The sequence below is a fragment of the Esox lucius genome, chromosome 4 (genome assembly GCF_011004845.1).
Source record: "Esox lucius isolate fEsoLuc1 chromosome 4, fEsoLuc1.pri, whole genome shotgun sequence".
NCBI classification, from domain to species: Eukaryota; Metazoa; Chordata; class Actinopteri; order Esociformes; family Esocidae; genus Esox; species Esox lucius.
The window spans coordinates 9,650,837-9,670,990 of NC_047572.1; the positions used below are offsets into that span (position 1 = coordinate 9,650,837).

At 41.0% G+C, this 20,154-nt stretch overlaps 1 protein-coding gene across 7 annotated transcripts in view; it reads left to right on the forward strand.

The window, feature by feature from the left end:
* Nucleotides 1-20,154, forward strand: part of fstl5 (follistatin-like 5) — a 179,587-nt gene that overhangs the window by 69,295 nt on the left and 90,138 nt on the right. For all 7 annotated transcript variants that reach the window (XM_034291899.1, XM_034291900.1, XM_013132285.3 and 4 more), the window contains one exon: nt 15,311-15,507. In XM_034291899.1, coding sequence (XP_034147790.1) covers nt 15,311-15,507 — 197 coding nt within the window. The remainder of the gene's footprint in view (nt 1-15,310; nt 15,508-20,154) is intronic.

Consider the following 20,154-nt stretch of genomic DNA (forward strand, 5'->3'; position numbering starts at 1 on the left):
CATGCAGCAACTTTTTTCAGCAAGGATGAGCATCCTGTAGGTGTTTTTTGCAGATTTAACTGCTTTTGACGCCTTTTTTTCTGGCACTCCAAAACATGTTACGGCATTTGCTGAGGCAACACAGAGACGCATTCCAAGGCCACCCGCTGTACGATGGAACTATAAAAGTAGAACTGTCAATGCAGTTGGGGAAAACCGCGTTGAGCTTGAGGCCACTATAAGTGAGGCACACGGCCTGTCAAAACAAGGGTAAAAACCTTCACTTGCAATACCATGGGACAGCCGCGACTCAAGGCATTGGCCATGTTGTCCATCGAAAGCCGGTAGATTCAGCAGCTACATTACTTAATTCCCAAAGAAATAAAAATAATTGCCCAGAGAATGAACCGCCGTGCCACCTTTCTCTTCAAGTGAGCCCTCAGCCTTGATGAGTGAAAGCATATTTTATCATCCTGCCTTTGTGGTTCTGGTCCGTGCATTGGTCATATTTTTGTGCTGGATCGATTGATATAGATGGTGATGAGTGTAAGTGTGTCCATGCTTATCTATTAAGGTTGTTGTCATAGAATGGATCTGTATCTCTAAAAAGTTGTCTTTCCGCGTCGTTGTGGCCTTCAGTGGTGTTGAGCTCATTGCTGTGCGTGTATGGCCCTGTAGGCACATTGGTTCTGAGCTTGGTTGCATTCCTAATTTAGGTTTGTAAATGTGACAGCGGTAATTTTACATGTGTGTGAGAGAGAAAGAGAATAATTACACAAGAAAACCTCTCTCTCTGCAGTATGTGTACTACAACACCTGGTAGAAGCAAGCCGCTCTGTCGTTAAAAGTGGTTTTGTGGAGCCACGCTGTTTGTTGATGTGGTACATAAACACATCAGTAGCAAGAGGGAGTTATGTAGCTTTACTGGTATGTATCCTATATTTTGAAATGGTTTGTGCCCCACCAATTCTTTACATATAAAAACGGCACTAATTATCTGATCTTCGCCGTATTCGTCGCCTCTGTCGAGACTGTCTTTGACACTCTATCAATTGTCTATATAAACTAACAATACCCGTGAGCGCTGATATTTGTACCCCTTGATGTCTTGATCAATACAGAGCCACGAGAGAGCACCGTGTGATCTTTCTTTGAATCATGGCTTTGTGGTTCCCTGGGTGGTTTCAGAAAAGCAATGCAGTTACTGTGTTGTGCCCTGTCTATGACCCAATGGAGGATTTATTTCAGTCTCGTAAAAGATAACTTCATAGGATCTGTAATCAGTTGTGCAATGCCGCCCGTCAGAGTACGCAAAGGCTAAGGTAGAGTGTGTGTGTGTGTGTGTGTACATTGCTAAAGTGTGTGGGTGTGCTCATATTGTATGAAAACAACTGTAACAAAATCTTGTACTGTATGTTTGTTTATCAGAGTGCGTGTGTGTACATGTGTGTGTGTGTGTGTGTGTACATATTGTATGAAAACGAGTGTATAGCAACGTTGGGTGTCTGTTTATCAGAGTGCGTGTGTGCATGTGCCCATGAATGTCTATTTGTGTGTCCAGTTTCTGAGTTTGTGTGTATACATGCATTTCATGCATCTCCATGTACACCTGTGATCTGGGTGTCCCTTGACAGTTGCACAGATAACAGAGCATAGTTCTACCCGTCAGTGTAGGATTTATTCGTTTCTTTCGATTGGCTGGGAGACAGAGCTGTGGTCTTGTTATCCCATGTAGCCCTCTCACCTTTCCAGTACTCCAAATATAGATATTGATCCCTGGTGCTCATTTGATCAGTGGGATGACTGTCTTCTGGCTCTAGACCTTCTTCTTCCTGAGCCCTGAGTTCGGTAGTCCTCCATTACGTCTCTGCCAAAGGTGGTCAGTTCTGTACCTGATGAACACCAGAGGGATCCTCCTGGACCTGGAAAACGGGATTGTACACAACACAACTCTCAGCTCATACATACACACACTGCCAAGAGAAATGGCAGTCACCGGCGCTGCTTGCTACAAACCTGATTCCAAAAACGTTGGGACACTGTACAAATTGTGAGTAAAAAAGGAATGGAATAATTTACAAATCTCATAAACTTATATTTAATTCACAATAGAATATAGATAACATATCGAATGTTGAAAGTGAGACATTTTGTAATGTCATACCAAATATTGGCTCATTTTGGATTTCATGAGAGCTACACATTCCAGAAAAGTTGGGACAGGTAGCAATAAGAGGCCGGAAAAGTTAAATGTACAGATAAGGAACAGCTGGAGGACCAATTTGCAACTTATTATGTCAATTGGCAACATGATTGGGTATAAAAAGAGCCTCTCAGAGTGGCAGTGTCTCTCAGTAGTCAAGATGGGCAGAGGATCACCAATTCCCGCAATGCGGCACCGAAAAATAGTGGAGCAATATCCGAAAAAATTGCAAAGAGTTTGAAGTTATCATCATCCACAGTGCATAATATCATCCAAAGATTCAGAGAATCTGGAACAATCTCTGTGCGTAAGGGTCAAGGCCGGAAAACCATACTGGATGCCCGTGATCTTCGGGCCCTCAGACAGCACTGCATCACATACAGGAATGATACTGTAATGGAAATCACAACATGGGCTCAGGAATACTTCCAGAAAACATTGTCGGTGAACACAATCCACCGTGCCATTCGCCGTGCCAGCTAAAAACTCTATAGGTCAAAAAAGAAGCCGTATCTAAACAGGATCCAGAAGCGCAGGCGTTTTCTCTGGGCCAAGGATAATTTCAAATGGACTGGAAAAGTGGAAAAAAGTGGAAAAGTGTTCTGTGGTCAGACGAATCAAGATTTGAAGTTCATTTTGGAAAACTGGGACGCCATGTCATCCGGACTAAAGAGGACAAGGACAACCCCAGTTGTTATCAGCGCTCAGTTTAGAAGCCTGCATCTCTGATGGTATGGGGTTGCATGAGTGCGTTTGACATGGGCAGCCTACACATCTGGAAAGGCACCATCAATGCTGACAGTTATATTCAAGTTCTAGAACAACATAAGCTCCCATCCAGACATCGTCTCTTTCAGGGAAGACATGACAATGCCAGACCACATACTGCATCAATTACAATGTCATGGCTGCATAGAAGAAGGATCCGGGTACTGAAATGGCCAGCCTGCAGTCCAGATCTTTCACCCATAGAAAACATTTGGCGCATCATAAAGAGGAAGGTGCGACAAAGAAGACCTAAGACAGTTGAGCAACTAGAAGCCTGTATTAGACAAGAATGGGACAACATTCCTATTCATAAACTTGAACAACTTGTCTCCTCAGTCTCCAGACGTTTGCAGTCTGTTATAAAAAGAAGAGGGGATGCCACATGGCCTTGTCCCAACTTTTTTGAAATGTGTTGATGCCATGAAATTTAAAATCAACTTATTTTTCCCTTAAAGTGATAAATTTTCTCCGTTTAAACATTTGATATGTCTTCTATATTGTATTATGAATAAAATATTGAAATTTGAAACTTCCACTTCATTGCATTCTGTTTTTATTCACAATTGTACAGTGTCACAACTTTTTTGGAATCGGGTTTGTAGTTTAAACGGTCAGACCTACAGGAGTTAACCCTTACCTTCTTTGCTAGGTTTGACGTCTTTACGTTTTTACCGATTATTCAGAGTGAACTTCAGATATTGCGACTGTGAAAAACCCTGTTACCTCAGAAATTGGTGTGGTCCTAATTAACGCCGAGTAACAACCAAGTGTGAACACGCCTTAGTAGCTCTTATTGAAACAGAATGCACAAACCACCCATCTCAAAGAGATCCAATGGAATTTGAATCCTATAGCGGATACAGTAATTGGAACAGTTTCCACTCTGTAAAAAGGTAACAGGAAAATGTGTAAAGAGCTAGTTGAGCTCATAAGGGGAGAATGGTAGCTTGCTCTCTGTGGCTCCAGTCTCTCTTGTGGAGAACGTGTAGACTCAGATTTCCGGGCAGATAATGATCTCAAAGGTTAGCGTGCATGTGGGTGTACGTGTGTGTGTGTGTGTGTGTGTATGTGTGAGTGTTTTGTAGGCTGTGATATTAGATAAAGGTATAGTGGGCCCAGCTCACAGGAGTGAGAAGATCAAATTAGAGGTGCAACTGGAGGTGCCAGTACACACTGGGAGGTAGCAGTAAGGAGACTAAGATAGACAGAGATGGAGTGAAGGGAAGAGCTACAGTCAGACAAACAGTATTGAGATATCAATCACCAGCTGTAAGGACAGAACTACACCACCGTTAACGAAATCATGGGGCGCAACGGAGAGCTTGATACAATTCTGACTCAGAAACCTAGGCTACTTGAATGAGAATGCTTTCATGTCAAATTCATTGTAAAAATGCCTATAGGCGGACACAGTCGTATTCAATGCCTGCACTGCTTGTGTCTCAGCGAGCAGAAAATCTGCAGTGGGCCGCCCACAGTCACGCAGTCCCCCGGCCTGGCGGAGCAGAAGTGGGAAGTTTGCAGCCGGCTGCTCACAGATCCATTTCGGATCCGGTCAGGTCAATGACAACTCTAGTTGGTCTTTAAGATTGCAATCAGCGACCTCGGATTTGGGTAGCCGAGTTGTCACGCCGCGGTGGTTTGACGTATGGCGGTATGGCGGTGGTACCTGGCGGAACCTATGGGAGGGAGGAGTGGAGATTGGAGGTGGGGGTGTGTGACACAAGCTCCACCGCTGAGCTGCCTCTCCGCTCTCTCCCTGCATAAATAAAACAGCAGTACTTTTAGTGCAGTGGAGAGAGTTCAGCAGCGGTCACAGTCGCAATGAACTGTGGCTGGTGATGAAGTGGATGTTTCTTCTACCTAAATGAAGTATCTGTCAGCTCGCCTCTTCCACGTGCATACACAACTCTAACCCGATGCAACGGTGAAAGGGGGCAATACCAGATTGGATTCATGGCTAGCCTTGGTCTGTTGCTGTTGTACTAGCGTGATCTATTGATGTTATTAATTAACCTTAGGTTTAACACATTTCTGTACCCAAGTATAATACAGTATCTAAGAAGGGAAGATGAGTATGTCCATGTTGGCCCTGAAAGAATATTACCGTATTCAGATTACATTAATGACTAGGGCGGCTGCTTTTTTCTTGTTTTAAATCAAAATGAATATGGTTATCTTGCATCACCACTGAACGATATCCTGTACAGATTGTTGGTAAATTTCATATTTTTGTGTCAGAAATGTATACTAATGATACACGGTGGCAGCATGATAAAGATTTTTGTTTACATTAAAAAACTAACTTTTTAGGACAGAACCATTTTAGACAGATTGGTTAACGATGTAGTCTGTGACTTTTATGACCAAGGTGTGTTAATCCTCCTGTTTTGTTCTTAATGTGTAATATGTTGTATATATCTGAATAATCTACACGTTGAATTACTAGTCTACATCTATTAGCCGCAGGAATTCCAGGTTTGAACACGAAAACCATTGATTCACTTGCGTTTAATACACTGCTGCATTGTGACTTGTCCCAACGGATTCGCCGGCACATTTCAGTGCTAGACCTCACCCAGTTGACAGCAGTTGTTTTTTCAACCTATTCTTGATAAGACATTTCGAGTCTTTGATGTAGTTGAACATGCTCCCATACTTGTTCATGGCAGAATCCCTCTCATACTTGGGTGCAACCTAGGTACGTTATCATCATCCAAGCAACAAACCCTTGACTGACAGGTTGTATAACTTTCTGTGTAGAGTGCCAGTAGAGCCAAGTCACTGTTGCAGATTGTTGCTAGGCTAAATCTCACGTTATATTATTTTCCCATTCTAAACGTAAAGTCACAAGCAGGGCAGGAATTGACGGCTGTCGTTGCCCCTTGCTCTGGCCGTGATGGCCCGAAATTCGTTGTGTGCCCTATGGCTACCATGGCCTTTGTGTCCCTGCTACTATCAAAATCTTGCCGGTCAGCAGTGGGTTTGTTTGTTCGTAACTTAGGATGTAAAGTGTGTCTTAAACTAAAGTTAAAACTTACAACGTAAGCACAGAATGATGATTTCACCATGGAGAACCAATCAATATCAGTATCTGATGATTTTCAAGATCAGTATCCGCATCATTCGAAGCCTCTAGCAGGAGCACAAATGAGAACAGCCACAAGAACGGACTACATGCAGGCAAGGAAGCAAGTTATTTATTGATAGCTGATTTATTTATTGCTTAACTGAATCACAGCTCTCCGTTATGGAAGGTGCATTCATGAGCAACTGGGAATTGGGAATGTTCCGGCCTCCGAGTGGGAGAATACACCTGAGTGCTTTTTGAAAGCTCCGAGACGTAACGTTAGATTTGACATCACACAACGCGGCAGCATTTGTGGTGAAAGATAAAAAAACAAAGATTGCTTACTCCACGCACAAATAAGTCACTATATTTGTTTATTTAGGAAGTACTCTTTTGCGCAGGTGATTGTGATGTTTAAGGATACTTTGCAGTTTACGTTTGTGTAACTGAGGTAATGTTAGCCTTAACGTCAAAATGATGTCTTGAGCGTTTTTTTTCCTTATCAGAAATTCATGTTTTTTATAAGCTCAGAATCTTCTTATTTCACCAAATGGCCTTTATGCCTTGACATGTGGCCTTTGTGCAGTAAATATTTTTGTGACACCAAAGGACAAATGATCTTGCCCCTAAAATGACAAAATTCCAAGCCTGGTCACAAGTGTAATATTCAATGTACAGTTCAACTCAACCAGTGTTTGATCAGTCGGATTGAGAATTAGGGAGGATTAAGGATAATACTCAATCTATAATAGCTCTTTAATTAGCTAGCTTCAGACCAATATAATCTAGGCCTTGATTTTGTTGTATGGCGCAGGCTGAACAACGTCTCTTGCTTGCTCCACATTGAACATTAAATTGTATCAAAGGCTAGTTTAAAGGTCACCCAGGAACTTGCATTCCATAGCCTGCGCTCCAGGCACATAGTAGTTTCACTTACTCAAACATGTTCTGAGTGCAGAAAGAAATTGATTGGTTCAGGTGAACACCCAATCGAAATGGAGAGGAGGCGGTGCTAATGAACATTTCAAGCTGGATCAAAAAAGCAAGTGAATATTATCTCGACCAAATATTCACCACTGAAAGTTAGCATACTCAATTCATTTAGCATGTACTTCATTATAACAGAACAGGCAAACTTACTCTTTCACAGACCTTAGCAGAATTGCACAAGCCTTGATCTTTATGAGCACTGCTTCCTCTCCATTTTGATTGGATGTTTGCATGTACCAATCACATGTTTGAGTAAGTAAAACTGGTATGTGCTGCTTGCAGTAAAGTGAACGTCTGGTAGAAGCTACCCATAGAGGATGTCATGATGACAAGGAACATTTTTTATTTATTTTTATGCAGTCTACATTTACGTTATATACATGTTACAATGCACATGCGTTTTTAATCTAGCATAATAACTGGCAATTAACATTGTACTTCTTCCACAAAAAAGGTCACAAACCTATGGTTTAAGTACAGTTTTAAATGGACAGCTTTCTCAAATTAGTCAATGGACAGGTTTTGACAGCAATGCTTGCTTTGGCTTCATTAGCCTGGCAGTGGCTGGCACTGTTTGCCAGATCTAACATTTTAGAATTCCTGGCGCATATTCCAATTAAGACATTTGACTGATATGATGTTCAAATCCTGTTTTTTGTTATATCTTGTCATTTTTTGTAACTTTGTTTAAATTGGCAAAACTTTGTTGAGCAAACTATCCCTTTAAATTTTAAGTTAACATAAAGATGATGGTACATGTCTACTATTTGCTACTTTTGTTTTCTACAACTGATACCACTACACTACTGTTATTACTACTACTACAACTACTTACACTAGTATAAGTTCTACTATTTACTAACATTAAAAGCCATGTTCAATTGGTGCCCAGGATATATGGGAACCCTGTATGAACACAGAGATATTAAATTCAAATCAAAGTAATTTGGATTTAATACTGAATGAACAATTCATAACTTGACAACTAGATTTGAGGTTCTAAAAGTATCAACTAGATACTTAAGGCACAGGGCATTTCAATAGCTTTTGTAATTGCATTTTAATTTGAACACTGTCCAGGACATAGATTTAAAACAGTAGCTGTACCGACACAACTGAAAACACAAGAATTTACAATGACAGCAGTGATCGTGCTGACAAAAGGATTTTCCTGACATTTTCTAAGTTGCATCTCAGAGCAAAAACCATGGTCGACAGAGAGCTTCCAAAACATCAGAGATTTCTCATCATTAAAAGATATCAGTCAGGAGAAGGGTACAAAATAATTTCCAAAGCATTAGATATACCATGGAACACAGTGAAGACAGTCATCATCAAGTGGAGAAAATATGGCATAAAAGAGACATTACCAAGAACTACCATTCCAAGAGTCCTACAGCAACATTAAAGGAACTGCAGGAATTTCTGGCATGTACTGGCTGTGTGCTACATGTAAAATCAATCTCCTGTATTCTTCATATGAATGGGCTATGGGGTAGGGTGGCAAGATGGAAGCCTTTTCTTCCAAAAAAAACATCCAAGCCCAGCTGAAGTTTGCAAAAACAAACATTAAGTCTCCTAAAAGCACATGGGAACATGTGTTATGGTCTGATGAAACCAAGGTTGAACTTTTTGGCCATAATGCCAAAAGGTATGTTTGGGCCCAAAAACAAAACTGCACATGACCCAAAGAACACCATACCCACAGTGAAGCATGGTGGTGGCAGCATCATGCTTTGGGGCATTAGTCAGGGTGGAGGGAATTATTATGTGCCATGTCATTCTGGCACAAAACCTTCATGCGTCCATTAGAAAACTGAAGATGAAGTTCACCTTTCAGCACGACAATGACCCAAAGCATACATCCAAGTCCACAAAAGCATGGCTTCACCAGAAGAAGATTAATGGCCCAGTCAGAGCCCAGACCTGAATCCAATTGAACATCCATGGGGTGTTATGAAGAGGGCAGTGCACAGGGCAGATTTGGTGCGCTTTTGCAAAGAAGAGTGGGCAAATATTGCCACGTCAAGATGTGCCATGCTAATAGACTCCTACCCAAAAAGACTGAGTGCTGTAATAAAATCAAAAGGTGCTTCACACTGAATTTTCCCCCCTCAAAGATTTCCGCCTCAAAGTTTGTTTTTCAATTGAATTGTTCACATTATAGGTTACATTAGAGAGTGAAAAGGTTCTGACATGATTTATCTTTGTCTCATTCTTTTACATCAGAAGAAATTGGCATTTTAACAGGGGTGTGTAGACATTTTATATCCACTGTACATTAACTATTGTCAAAGATTGAAAAAGTACAACATGTGTGGGAAATGTTACTTGTTCAAAGTCTATGTCTATTTCTTTTTTTAGGTTTTTATTAAAATACATTCCCAAATGTTCAACTGGCGGTCATAGCAATATACCTTCATTTTAAATGTTTTATGATATACAGTGGGAAGAACAAGTATTTAATACACTGCCGATTTTGCAGGTTTTCCTACTAACAAAACATGTCACGGCAGGACCGGGTGAGGCTAAGTGGCTTCGCTAAGCTCCATTGCGAGAGACCAGTTGCATGTTATTAATTGGAATAGACTAGTGAAATCATTTGCGGGTCAGCTTCCCCTTCAGGGATGAGGATTTACAGTGAGGAGGACAAGTTCTTGATACACTGCCGATTTTGCAGGTTTACCTACTTACAAAGCATGTAGAGGTCTGTAGTTTTTATCATAGGGACTCTTCAACTGTGAGAGACGGAATCTAAAACAAAAATCCAGAAAATCACATTGTATTATTTTAAATAATGAATTTGCATTTCATTGCATGACGTAAGTATTTGATCACCTACCAACCAGTAAGAATTCCGGCTCTCACAGACCTGTTAGTTTTTCTTTAAGAAGCCCTCCTGTTCTCCACTCATTACCTGTATTAACTGCATCTGTTTGAACTTGTTACCTGTATAAAAGACACCTGTCCACACACTCAATCAAACAGACTCCAACCTCTCCACAATGGCCAAGACCAGAGAGCTGTGTAAGGACATCAGGGATAAAATTGTAGACCTGCACGAGGCTGGGTTGGGGTACAGGACAATAGGCAAAGCAGGTTGGTGAGAAGGCAACAACTGTTGGCGCAATTATTAGAAAATGGAAGAAGTTCAAGATGACGGTTAATCTCCCTCGGTCTGGGGCTCCATGCAAGATCATGGTCATTGGGGCATCAATGGGGCATCAATGACCATGAGGAAGGTGAGGGATCAGCCCAGAACTACACGGCAGGACCTTGTCAATGACCTGAAGAGAGCTGGGACCACAGTCATGGATTAAAATCCTGCAGCGCACACAAGATCCCCCTGCTCAAGCCAGCGCATGTCCAGACCCGTCTGAAGTTTGCCAATGACACTCTGGATGATCCAGAGGAGGTATGGGAGAAGGTCATGTGGTCTGATAAGACAAAAATAGAGCTTTTTGGTCTAAACTCCACTCGCCGTGTTTGGAGGAAGATGGGTCATCGCTGGGTCTTCCAGCATGACAACGACCCGAAACACACAGCCATGGCAACTAAGGAGTGGCTCCGTAAGACGCATCTCAAGGTCCTGGAGTGGCCTAGCCAGTCTCCAGACCTGAACCCAATAGAAAATCTTTGGAGGGAGCTGAAAGTCTGTATTGCCCAGCGACAGCCCCGAAACCTGAAGGATCTGGAGAAGGTCTGTATGGAGGAGTGAGCCAAAATCCCTGCTGCAGTGTGTGCAAACCTGGTCAAGATCTACAGGAAATGTATGATCTCTGTAATTGCAAACAAATGTTTCTGTACCAAATATTAAGTTAAGATTTTCTGATGTATCAAATACTTATGTCATTCAATAAGATGCTAATTAATTACTTAAAAATCATACAATGTGATTTTCTGGATTTTTGTTATAGATTCTGTCACTCACAGTTGAAGAGTACCTATGAAAGAAATTACAGAATTACATGCTTTGTAAGTGGGATAACCTGCAAAATCAGCAGTGTATCAAATACTTGTTCTCCCCACTGTTTGAGCGAGCAAACGCACCCATATGCATCGTATTGATCCCCACTGTATTTCATATTTTGGTTGACAATTTCATTATACTATTTTTTTATTCCAAAACATATTTGTCTCTGAGATACTATTTATCTTTACTTTAATTTCTCTTTCACTTTTCAAATCATACTTTTTATCGAAGAAATGCACAGAAGTGTACCTTTTTGCACACCCACAATAATTCTTATAAGTATGTTTTTGCTCGTGTAAAACCTATAAAACGTTTTTGTTAAGGGTGATAGTTGCCCTTGGTGTGCACCTACCAACAAAATATATATTTGGCCATCTGATGGTTCTGTACTGTACAATGTACAGGGATTCTGCTTGTACCTGAGTGTGGTGCATGTGGCTGCATAAATAGATACACTGCAAGTGTATGTTGATTGCCTGCTTCGATTTCTACCTCCTTACTTCTCCCTCCATCAGGCCCAACTGTCGTTTTGTCCATAGTGACTCTGTTTAGGATTTTTCTATGTGAAAAAGCCCAAATCTTAAGCTTATAAGGGGAAGGGAGTACCCCATGTCCCCCTCAATTTGAAAGCATCTCAAACATGTGGAAATAATATGAATAAACATGAATTTCAGAAGCAAAAGACAAAAGCCATAAATTGACCCTCTTCTGATCCAGTATTATCTGTGCTCCTGAGAGCTGTACCAAATTAACCAAAAAAGCAGCTGAGGATTTAATTTGAATTGATTGAGCTTAACCGCAAGCAGACCAAATGACATCACGTCTCTTCTCTGTCTTATCGTCTCGACTGGCGTCCTCTTCTTATCTATCATTGGGGGGATAAGAAAAGAACAAGGATGGCTTGACGGAACAAAGAAAAATTATTTATTTCAGATTTGCCATGCAGCAAAGCCATTGCAATAGGAAGGCATGGTTCGATGATTCAATGTTAGGACCCCAAGTGTTTGAAACTATTACTGGCTTTGATATATTGTACTCTGCCGTTGACAGTTCTTCCTCTATTGCATGGGCAACTTGTAATGGATCCCAAACCTCTACGTCAGCCACTTCCAAGTCGCAATCAATACTGTGCATATGGGTGCGTTTGCTCGCTCATATAGTGGGGAAGACTTTAATATTATTTAATATTCTGCCGATTTTGCAGGTTTTACAAAGCATGTAGAAGTCTGTAATTTCTTTCATAGGTACTCTTAAATTGTGAGTGACGGAATCTAAAACAAAAATCCAGAAAATCACATTGTAGGATTTTTGAGTAATTAATTAGCATAAGACATAAGTATTTGATACATCAGAAAAGCAGAACTTAATATTTGGTCCAGAAACCTTTGTTTGCCATTACAGAGATCATACGGTTCCTGTCATTCTTGACCAGGTTTGCACATACTGCAGCAGGGATTTTGGCCCACTTCTCCATACAGACCTTCTCCAGATCCTTCAGGTTTCGGGGCTGTTGCTGGGCAATATGGACTTTCATCTCCCTCCAAATATTTTACAATTTTATCCCTGATGTCCTTACACAGCTCTTTGGTCTTGGCCATTGTGGAGAGGTTGGAGTCTGTGTGATTGAGTATGTGGACAGGTGTCTTTTATACAGGTAACAAGTTCAAAGAGGTACAGTTAATACAGGTAATGAGTGGAGAACAGGAGGGCTTCTTAAAGAAAAACTAACAGGTCTGTGAGAGTCGTAATTCTTACTGGTTGGTAGGTGATCAAATACTTACGTCATGCAATGAAATGCTAATTAATTATTTAAAAATCATACAATGTGATTTTCTAGATTTTTGTTTTAGATTCCGTCACTCACAGTTGAAGAGTACCTACGATAAAAACTACAGACCTCTACATGCTTTGTAAGTAGGTAAACCTGCAAAATCGGCAGTGTATCAAATACTTGTTCTCCCCACTGTATATCCTCATTCCTGAAGGGGAAGCTGACTCGCAAATGATTTCACTAGTCCATTCCAATTAATAACACGCAACTGGTCTCTCGCAATGGAGCTTAGCGAAGCCACTTAGCCTCACCCGGTCCTGCCGTGACCAGAATCATTTGTCAAAAACAAGCATATGCACGCTGTGTTGCAGTCCGAATGGGAGTCTGCGGCAGCAGTGAAATAATCCTTATCAGGAGCGCCAATCAGCCATGGCAATTGCTTTACATGGAGTCTCTCGGGTCTTGAAGAGCGGTCATACGTTTCCGACGGGAACAATGTTGACAGAGCTTGTATCATACAGAGACACTCCAGGGGGAACCGTCTCACTGATAGGTCTATTACGACCTAGTTCAGGTTCTACAGAGTCTTTTTGCTGTTGCGATTGCATAGCTGAAGGGATGCTTGCTTTTTAAAATTATTTTTTAGAAAGCCTTGGCTCATACTGAAATGAACCAGAATTTCGATCCTTGCAAAGTTCACTTTGTTGTTTTAGCAAGCAGAAGGCATGAAAGAATGAAAGGTTGCAGGTGTTGTTCGAGCTATATGAATGTGGAATAGTCTGAGTTCGAGACAGATTCACCACCTCAGAACACACTGTTTTGAAGAGCAAAAGTAGTTATCGGTGTGCATTCATCAAGCCACTCGAGCGTTTCACAAAGAACTTCGGTAGGGGTAAACAACTGCTCTCTTGTGACAACAGGCAAGTGTAGCTGAGGCACTGACATACAAGAGTGGCTGCCAGTCTTTTCAAAGCTCCCTATACTTGACATGTTTTTTGTTTGTTTTAGAAAATAGTTTAGGTGCTGCCACGGCTGTTTTCAATGCTTACTTCTTGTTTCTCTACCTGCATGGGTATGCATTTTATAGAGAAAAAGAGAGTGTGGATGTGTCTTTGTGTGTGTTTGTGTAAATTTCTGTCGGCATCTGGGTGTTCGCGTGCATGCGTGCATACATACTGTGTGTGTGTGTGTGTGCGGGCGTCTCTCTCTGTCCCCTTGTGTTCGGGGCTTTTGATGACACTGACCTTCATATCCCCTGGGCTAGTGCCAACAGCCATTTATCTTTTATTCATTCTGCCATTTCTTAGGAAGGCCTCTTCGGTCACCAAGGCTTGTCAAACAGAGGCCATTTCATGATGTGCGGCATTCGCTGGCCAAATGGTGCCTAGTTGCACCCTGTAACAGATGATACCGCGTTCCCGGACGGGCTGTGTCTGGGAAGACGACTGTCAGTCACTGAATCTGTTGTGGCTCTGTCGAGAACTCCTGTCTAAAGCAGCTCAAAACATTCCCTCAAACTTTATTTTCTACTCTGGTGTTTTCTTGTTGTCTGGGGCTGGAAGAAAGAAATGCCTACCGAGGTGTTTCGTAATTGGCAGCAACCAATGGAACTGTCATTTCCAGAGTGACACTTCTCTAGATATAAGAGAAAAAAAGTTATACAATAGGTCACGCATTGGAACGACAAGTTCCAGTCATAATTTTTTGCTCGGTACTATTTTGTGTGGACTATTTCATGTTGTTGAGTCTTTTGATGCATACGCTTTGATGGTGGATTGCAAATACAAATCATATGCTTTTCTCTTACTCTCACAGTTGGTGTTTGACATTGAGCTACACACTTTTGCTCATCAATGGCTTTCTGTTGACGTTGATGCATTTTTTTCCCAAAGCCACAGTGAGATTAAAGTCATTGTTCATGTTATCTTAGAAAAGCAGTCATACAAAGCATTGCCATTTGGCCTCCACACAATGAGGATGCACACACACACACATACACACATTCCCCTTGAATGTGCGCTAGAAAAAATATTGTGTTTCAGGTATGAAAATGCCTTGAGAGATTTCAGTGGCAGCTTTTCGTTGAAGTTTAATGAGTGTTAGATATTCCCTTGGTGTTTGCTGTAAATGTGCCAGTCTGACAGAAAAATGCAGACACATTTCTTATCTGAATAGAGGTGCTAATGTGAGGTGGTTGCTATTGTGATTTGAATGGCAGTGCTTTTGATTAGAATATTAATTATCATAATTCGGAAATATCTAGCATATGGTAAAGTTAACATCTTAATAGTCCCCCGTTTACAGAGAATGAAAACATCCTGTCTCAAATGCTATTATCTTTGTACGTGTTTTGTGATGAACAAGGCATTTCAGATTTGTGTGATGTTGTTTTCTCAATGCTCCCTGTGATTTACATTTGAAGAGACACAACGGACATTTCTATGGTGTAAGAACTTAATAATGCTCTTAACTTAATATTCTGCCAGCAGACGTATTTTAGGTGTCGAACTACACGATAGAGTCTTTGTAGATACTAACAACTTCTAACTTTTTCAGATGACAACTGCAGACTGAGTGACTACCGAAGGCTGAAGACCAAAATTCTGGACCTGCATGAACAGAGATACATGGCAGCTGGTAACCGTGCTGGCCACAAAGACAACATGGCCATGAGGAAGAAGCTGGTTGACATCATCTTTAAGCGCTTTGACACAGACGGTAGTGGCCGAGTAGACAGCAGTGAACTCTCACAGGTGAGGAGCTTAGGGTGGGACCTGGGAGTCATTCAGTGCTTGCAAGAAAAAGAAAAGCCATTAAAACCTAAGTGGTGTGTTTACCACTCACCAAAGTGTGGAGTGACGACTTAAGTATGAACCTGGAACTATGGAGGTCACAGTAAATGTCTCTCACAAGATGCAATTGCACCTTCGTTGGACTAGGTAAACACACTTGAAGTACTGGGAGACATTTTATGCCTGCTGTATTATTTTACATTTCATTGTCTTTAGTTGACCTTTGGTCCAGAACGTAGAAAATAAATAATAATCCAGGCCAAAAGAGAGTTACACATGTGGAAGAATTCCAGCTTTCACTGTTACTGACAAAACGTTATTTTAAAAGGAAGTTTTTGTGGCTTTTATGAGAAACCAAGACATTTTATGACTAGTAAATACTGTGCGTATCTTGCAATACTTGGAGACTGGTTTGTATGCCATTCATTTGAATAATTGAATTGGTAAGCAAGTCGTTCTGGTTTAAATAACCTTTCAACTACTCCCAGGTCAGTTTAATTCTAATATCCAGTGGTACTCTGATAACAAGTTTTTCTAACGGATTGAGAGGAGAGCTTTATTCATATTCTTATGCATTCACTTTTGTGAATAGAAAGTGGCCATATGATTACTGTCAAGAACCCTGTCAAGATATTATTCATTATTAGTTAGCAATTTTGTTTTTACCTAACAGCAGTGCACAGCAGGTGAAATAAATTATAAAACAGAAATGCAGAATAGGGCTTTGCAACTATGCCCAGATGACATATTGTAACGTAGCATTTTCTCTATCCTTTTTTATGGGGGTGGGGAGGTGTTACTGTATTAAAGTAGACACTAAGGCCTGCGAACAAAGCTATGAGCCATAATCTGTCCAGGTGTTTGAATGTCAAAGTCTGTACACAAATATCCACTGTGAAGACTGAGTAAAGCCTGTTTGGTTTTAAGGCATCCATAAGATCTCTCCAAGGTCTCTCTTAGTCTTGATGCATATGGCAGTATTGACACAGTACACATGCAGTATGTAAAATAATAACAATGATATTTAATGCATACCATTTCATAGCTTTTCTAAGCCAAACATTTCAATTATCCCATTTACAGAAGCAGTTCAATCTCTAGTTATTAACCTCAGATACTGACCCGGTTGACCTCAAACTATGGCACATCTCCGAAGTCCTCTAAACTTTCGTAAATAATTAAATCAGTAAAATATCTGGTTTTCCCCCCTGTTTAATTACACATTTGATGTGACCAATAATTTCCGACTTCACTTACAGGTCTGCTACTTGTGTCACTGCTAATTGTAAAATAGGTGTTATATTTGAGTGAGTGTCTAATGTCCCGTCGCCTCTGTAAATGGGCTATTAATTTGACACGGACTGCGGCTGCATTCCGAACACACATTACAGCTGTTTGTCGAACGTAACCTGTGTCATTTATTTAATTTAGTGCAAAGATTCATGCATGCTTTTTTGTCTACATCCATGTGTCTGTGCACATCAGGCACTTGTGCACGTGCATGGGAGGAGGGTGGTGAGTGCACTCTGTTTTGAGCCTCTGACCCCCGTGTTAATGTTGCTTAAATCAGATAGTGTCGATTCTGCTAGTACATCCAATCTGAACAGAAAAACTACAGAATCGGGCAAAGATGTCTTGATCTCTGGCCGGGATATAAAACATTAACGCCGTGGTGTGAGAATCATCGTACCGGAATGTCTCAACCCCTTAATATAATACCATGTTCCTGAATCAAACTGTCCTCCATGAGGTGAATCACGAAGGCAGGTCATACTTTTGAATGCCAGACTGTTTGATAATACTCCCTGAACCAACTCTGTGAAGCATTATGAACACGTCCTCTTGTCATTAATATGTTGTTTACAGGTGACCTCATGGAAGGCAGAAGCTTTTAGAGGTACACATAGCAGGTGTGGAAATGCAGTGTAAAGTGATAGAGGTCAGTGTAAGCATATTATCATACAGAGATGGCTTGAAGAAAGTCTCTGAATCAGACTTGCTTAAAAAGTAACGCACATTGGGATCATTCTACATAGCTTGCGCTTTTAGGCCAGTAAGCATTTGGTAAGTGTAGCCAGGGCTGCAGGGAACCAGACATGATGAAGCAGTCCTCTCTTTTCAAGTTTCATGACAGCTGATCTGGAATGATGGATGAGTCAGTCTGACGCTGAGACTGATTCACTTTTTCATATTTTATACCATTTAAAGAACACAATGCAGCATGAAAAGGGGTGCCACACTGACATTTTCCACTAGTGCTACTAACTTTTTGATAATATTATAATATACACTCACCTAAAGGATTGTTAGGAACACCATACTAATACTGTGTTTGACCCCCTTTCACCTTCAGAACTGCCTTAATTCTACGTGGCATTGATTCAACAAGGTGCTGAAAGCACTCTTTAGAAATGTTGGCCCATATTGATAGGATAGCATCTTGCAGTTGATGGAGATTTGTGGGATGCATATCCAGGGCACGAAGCTCCCGTTCCACCACATCCCAAAGATGCTCTATTGGGTTGAGATCTGGTGACTGTGGGGGCCATTTCAGTACAGGGAACTCATTGTCATGTTCAAGAAACCAATTTGAATTGATTCGAGCTTTGTGACATGGTGCATTATCCTGCTGAAAGTAGCCATCAGAGGATGGGTACATGGTGGTCATAAAGGGATGGATATGGTCAGAAACATTGCTCAGGTAGGCCATGGCATTTAAACGATGCCCAATTGGCACTAAGGGGCCTAAAGTGTGCCAAGAAAACATCCCCCACCCCATTACACCACCACCACCAGCCTGCACAGTGGTAACGAGGCATGATGGATCCATGTTCTCATTCTGTTTATGCCAAATTCTGACTCTACCATCTGAATGTCTCAACAGAAATCGAGACTCATCAGACCAGGCAACATTCTTCCAGTTTTCAACTGTCCAATTTTGGTGAGCTTGTGCAAATTGTAGCCTCTTTTTCCTATTTGTAGTGGAGATTAATGGTACCCGGTGGGGTCTTCTGCTGTTGTAGCCCATCCGCCTCAAGGTTGTGCGTGTTGTGGCTTCACAAATGCTTTGCTGCATACCTCGGTTGTAACAAGTGGTTATTTCAGTCAAAGTTGCTCATCAGCTTGAATCAGTCAGCCCATTCTCCTCTGACCTCTAGCATCAACAAGGCATTTTCGCCCACAGGGCTGCCGCATACTGGATGTTTTTCCCTTTTCACACCATTCTTTGTAAACCCTAGAAATGGTTGGGCATGAAAATCCCAGTAACTGAGCAGTATGTGAAATACTCAGACCAGCCCATCTGGCACCAACAACCATGCCACGCTCAAAATTTCTTAAATCACCTTTCTTTCCCAGTCTGACATTAAGTTTGGAGTTCAGGAGATTGTCTTGACCAGGACCACACCCCTAAATGCATTGAAGCAACAGCCATGTGATTGGTTGATTAGATAATTGCATTAATGAGAAATTGAACAGGTGTTCCTAATAATCCTTTAGGTGAGTGTATACCATTTAGCATTTCACTGTGGCTAGGTGAAATTCAAAGTGATTTACCCTCATGCAACAATATATTTAAATGAAATCAATCAATGAAATCATTCACATCCAGTTGAAATCAAATGAATGGAAGAACATTTAAAATATGGCATTTTTGGCCAGGTTTTATATGGTATAGATGTTTAGCCTGGTTCTGGTTGGTTCTGTATGGATATAGGTGTATAATGGGACATGTAAACCTGTGTGACACAATCATATCCGGCTACAGATGGTTATTACAGGTATTATTACAGGTATTTCAGGTAATAATGATAATGAAATATTAAATAATTTGATGTGCAGGTTGCGTTCAGTGCATCTATTTAGTCTTTTTGCGATCTATAGTCTTGTGGTAAAGAGGCAAGAAAAGCCCAGTCCACAAGAAGCATTGGCATCATACATAATTATCCTAAATGTATTCAGCTAGTAATAAGTCATATTTAGTTATTATTATATGCTTTAGCAATTCAAAGCACAACGTGACTCTTGAGAATTGGTTTTATTTTAGTTTCTGAAGTAAGCTTGTAATTTGACCGTATTAAGACTGACTATGTGTTGCTTTCTTAGACAGGGAAAAGGTTTGAGCATTATGCCTATAGGCAATGGATTTTAAAAGGTCAAGATACACTGAAATAAACCATGTTTTACACTTGAATATTTTGCCAAAAGTAAATCGTGTCAGCAGCCAATATCAACCTGGGTTACTTCTCTAGAGTTCAGAGCAGGCGGGATCATACTGCTTTAACTGGGAACCATGCTCAGTCAGTAGGAAACATGGTGCTCTTGGGTAAAAGGTTTATTTCTGCGGCATAATCAGCAGATTTGGTGATAGGGAGTTTCAAGATCCTCCCGAGACACCACGTTACAATGGAGGGATACAGTGGCATCAGAAGGTATTAAGTCCCCTTCACTTTCTCCACATTTTGTGTGATAGACAGAAATGTGGAGATAGTGAAGGGGAAATAGATGTTATGAATGTGTTATTTATAACATCGATTTATTTAGCCATCAATATACGCACGATAACCGGTGGTAACCATAAGAAAAACAACACATTTTTTGAGGTTTTTG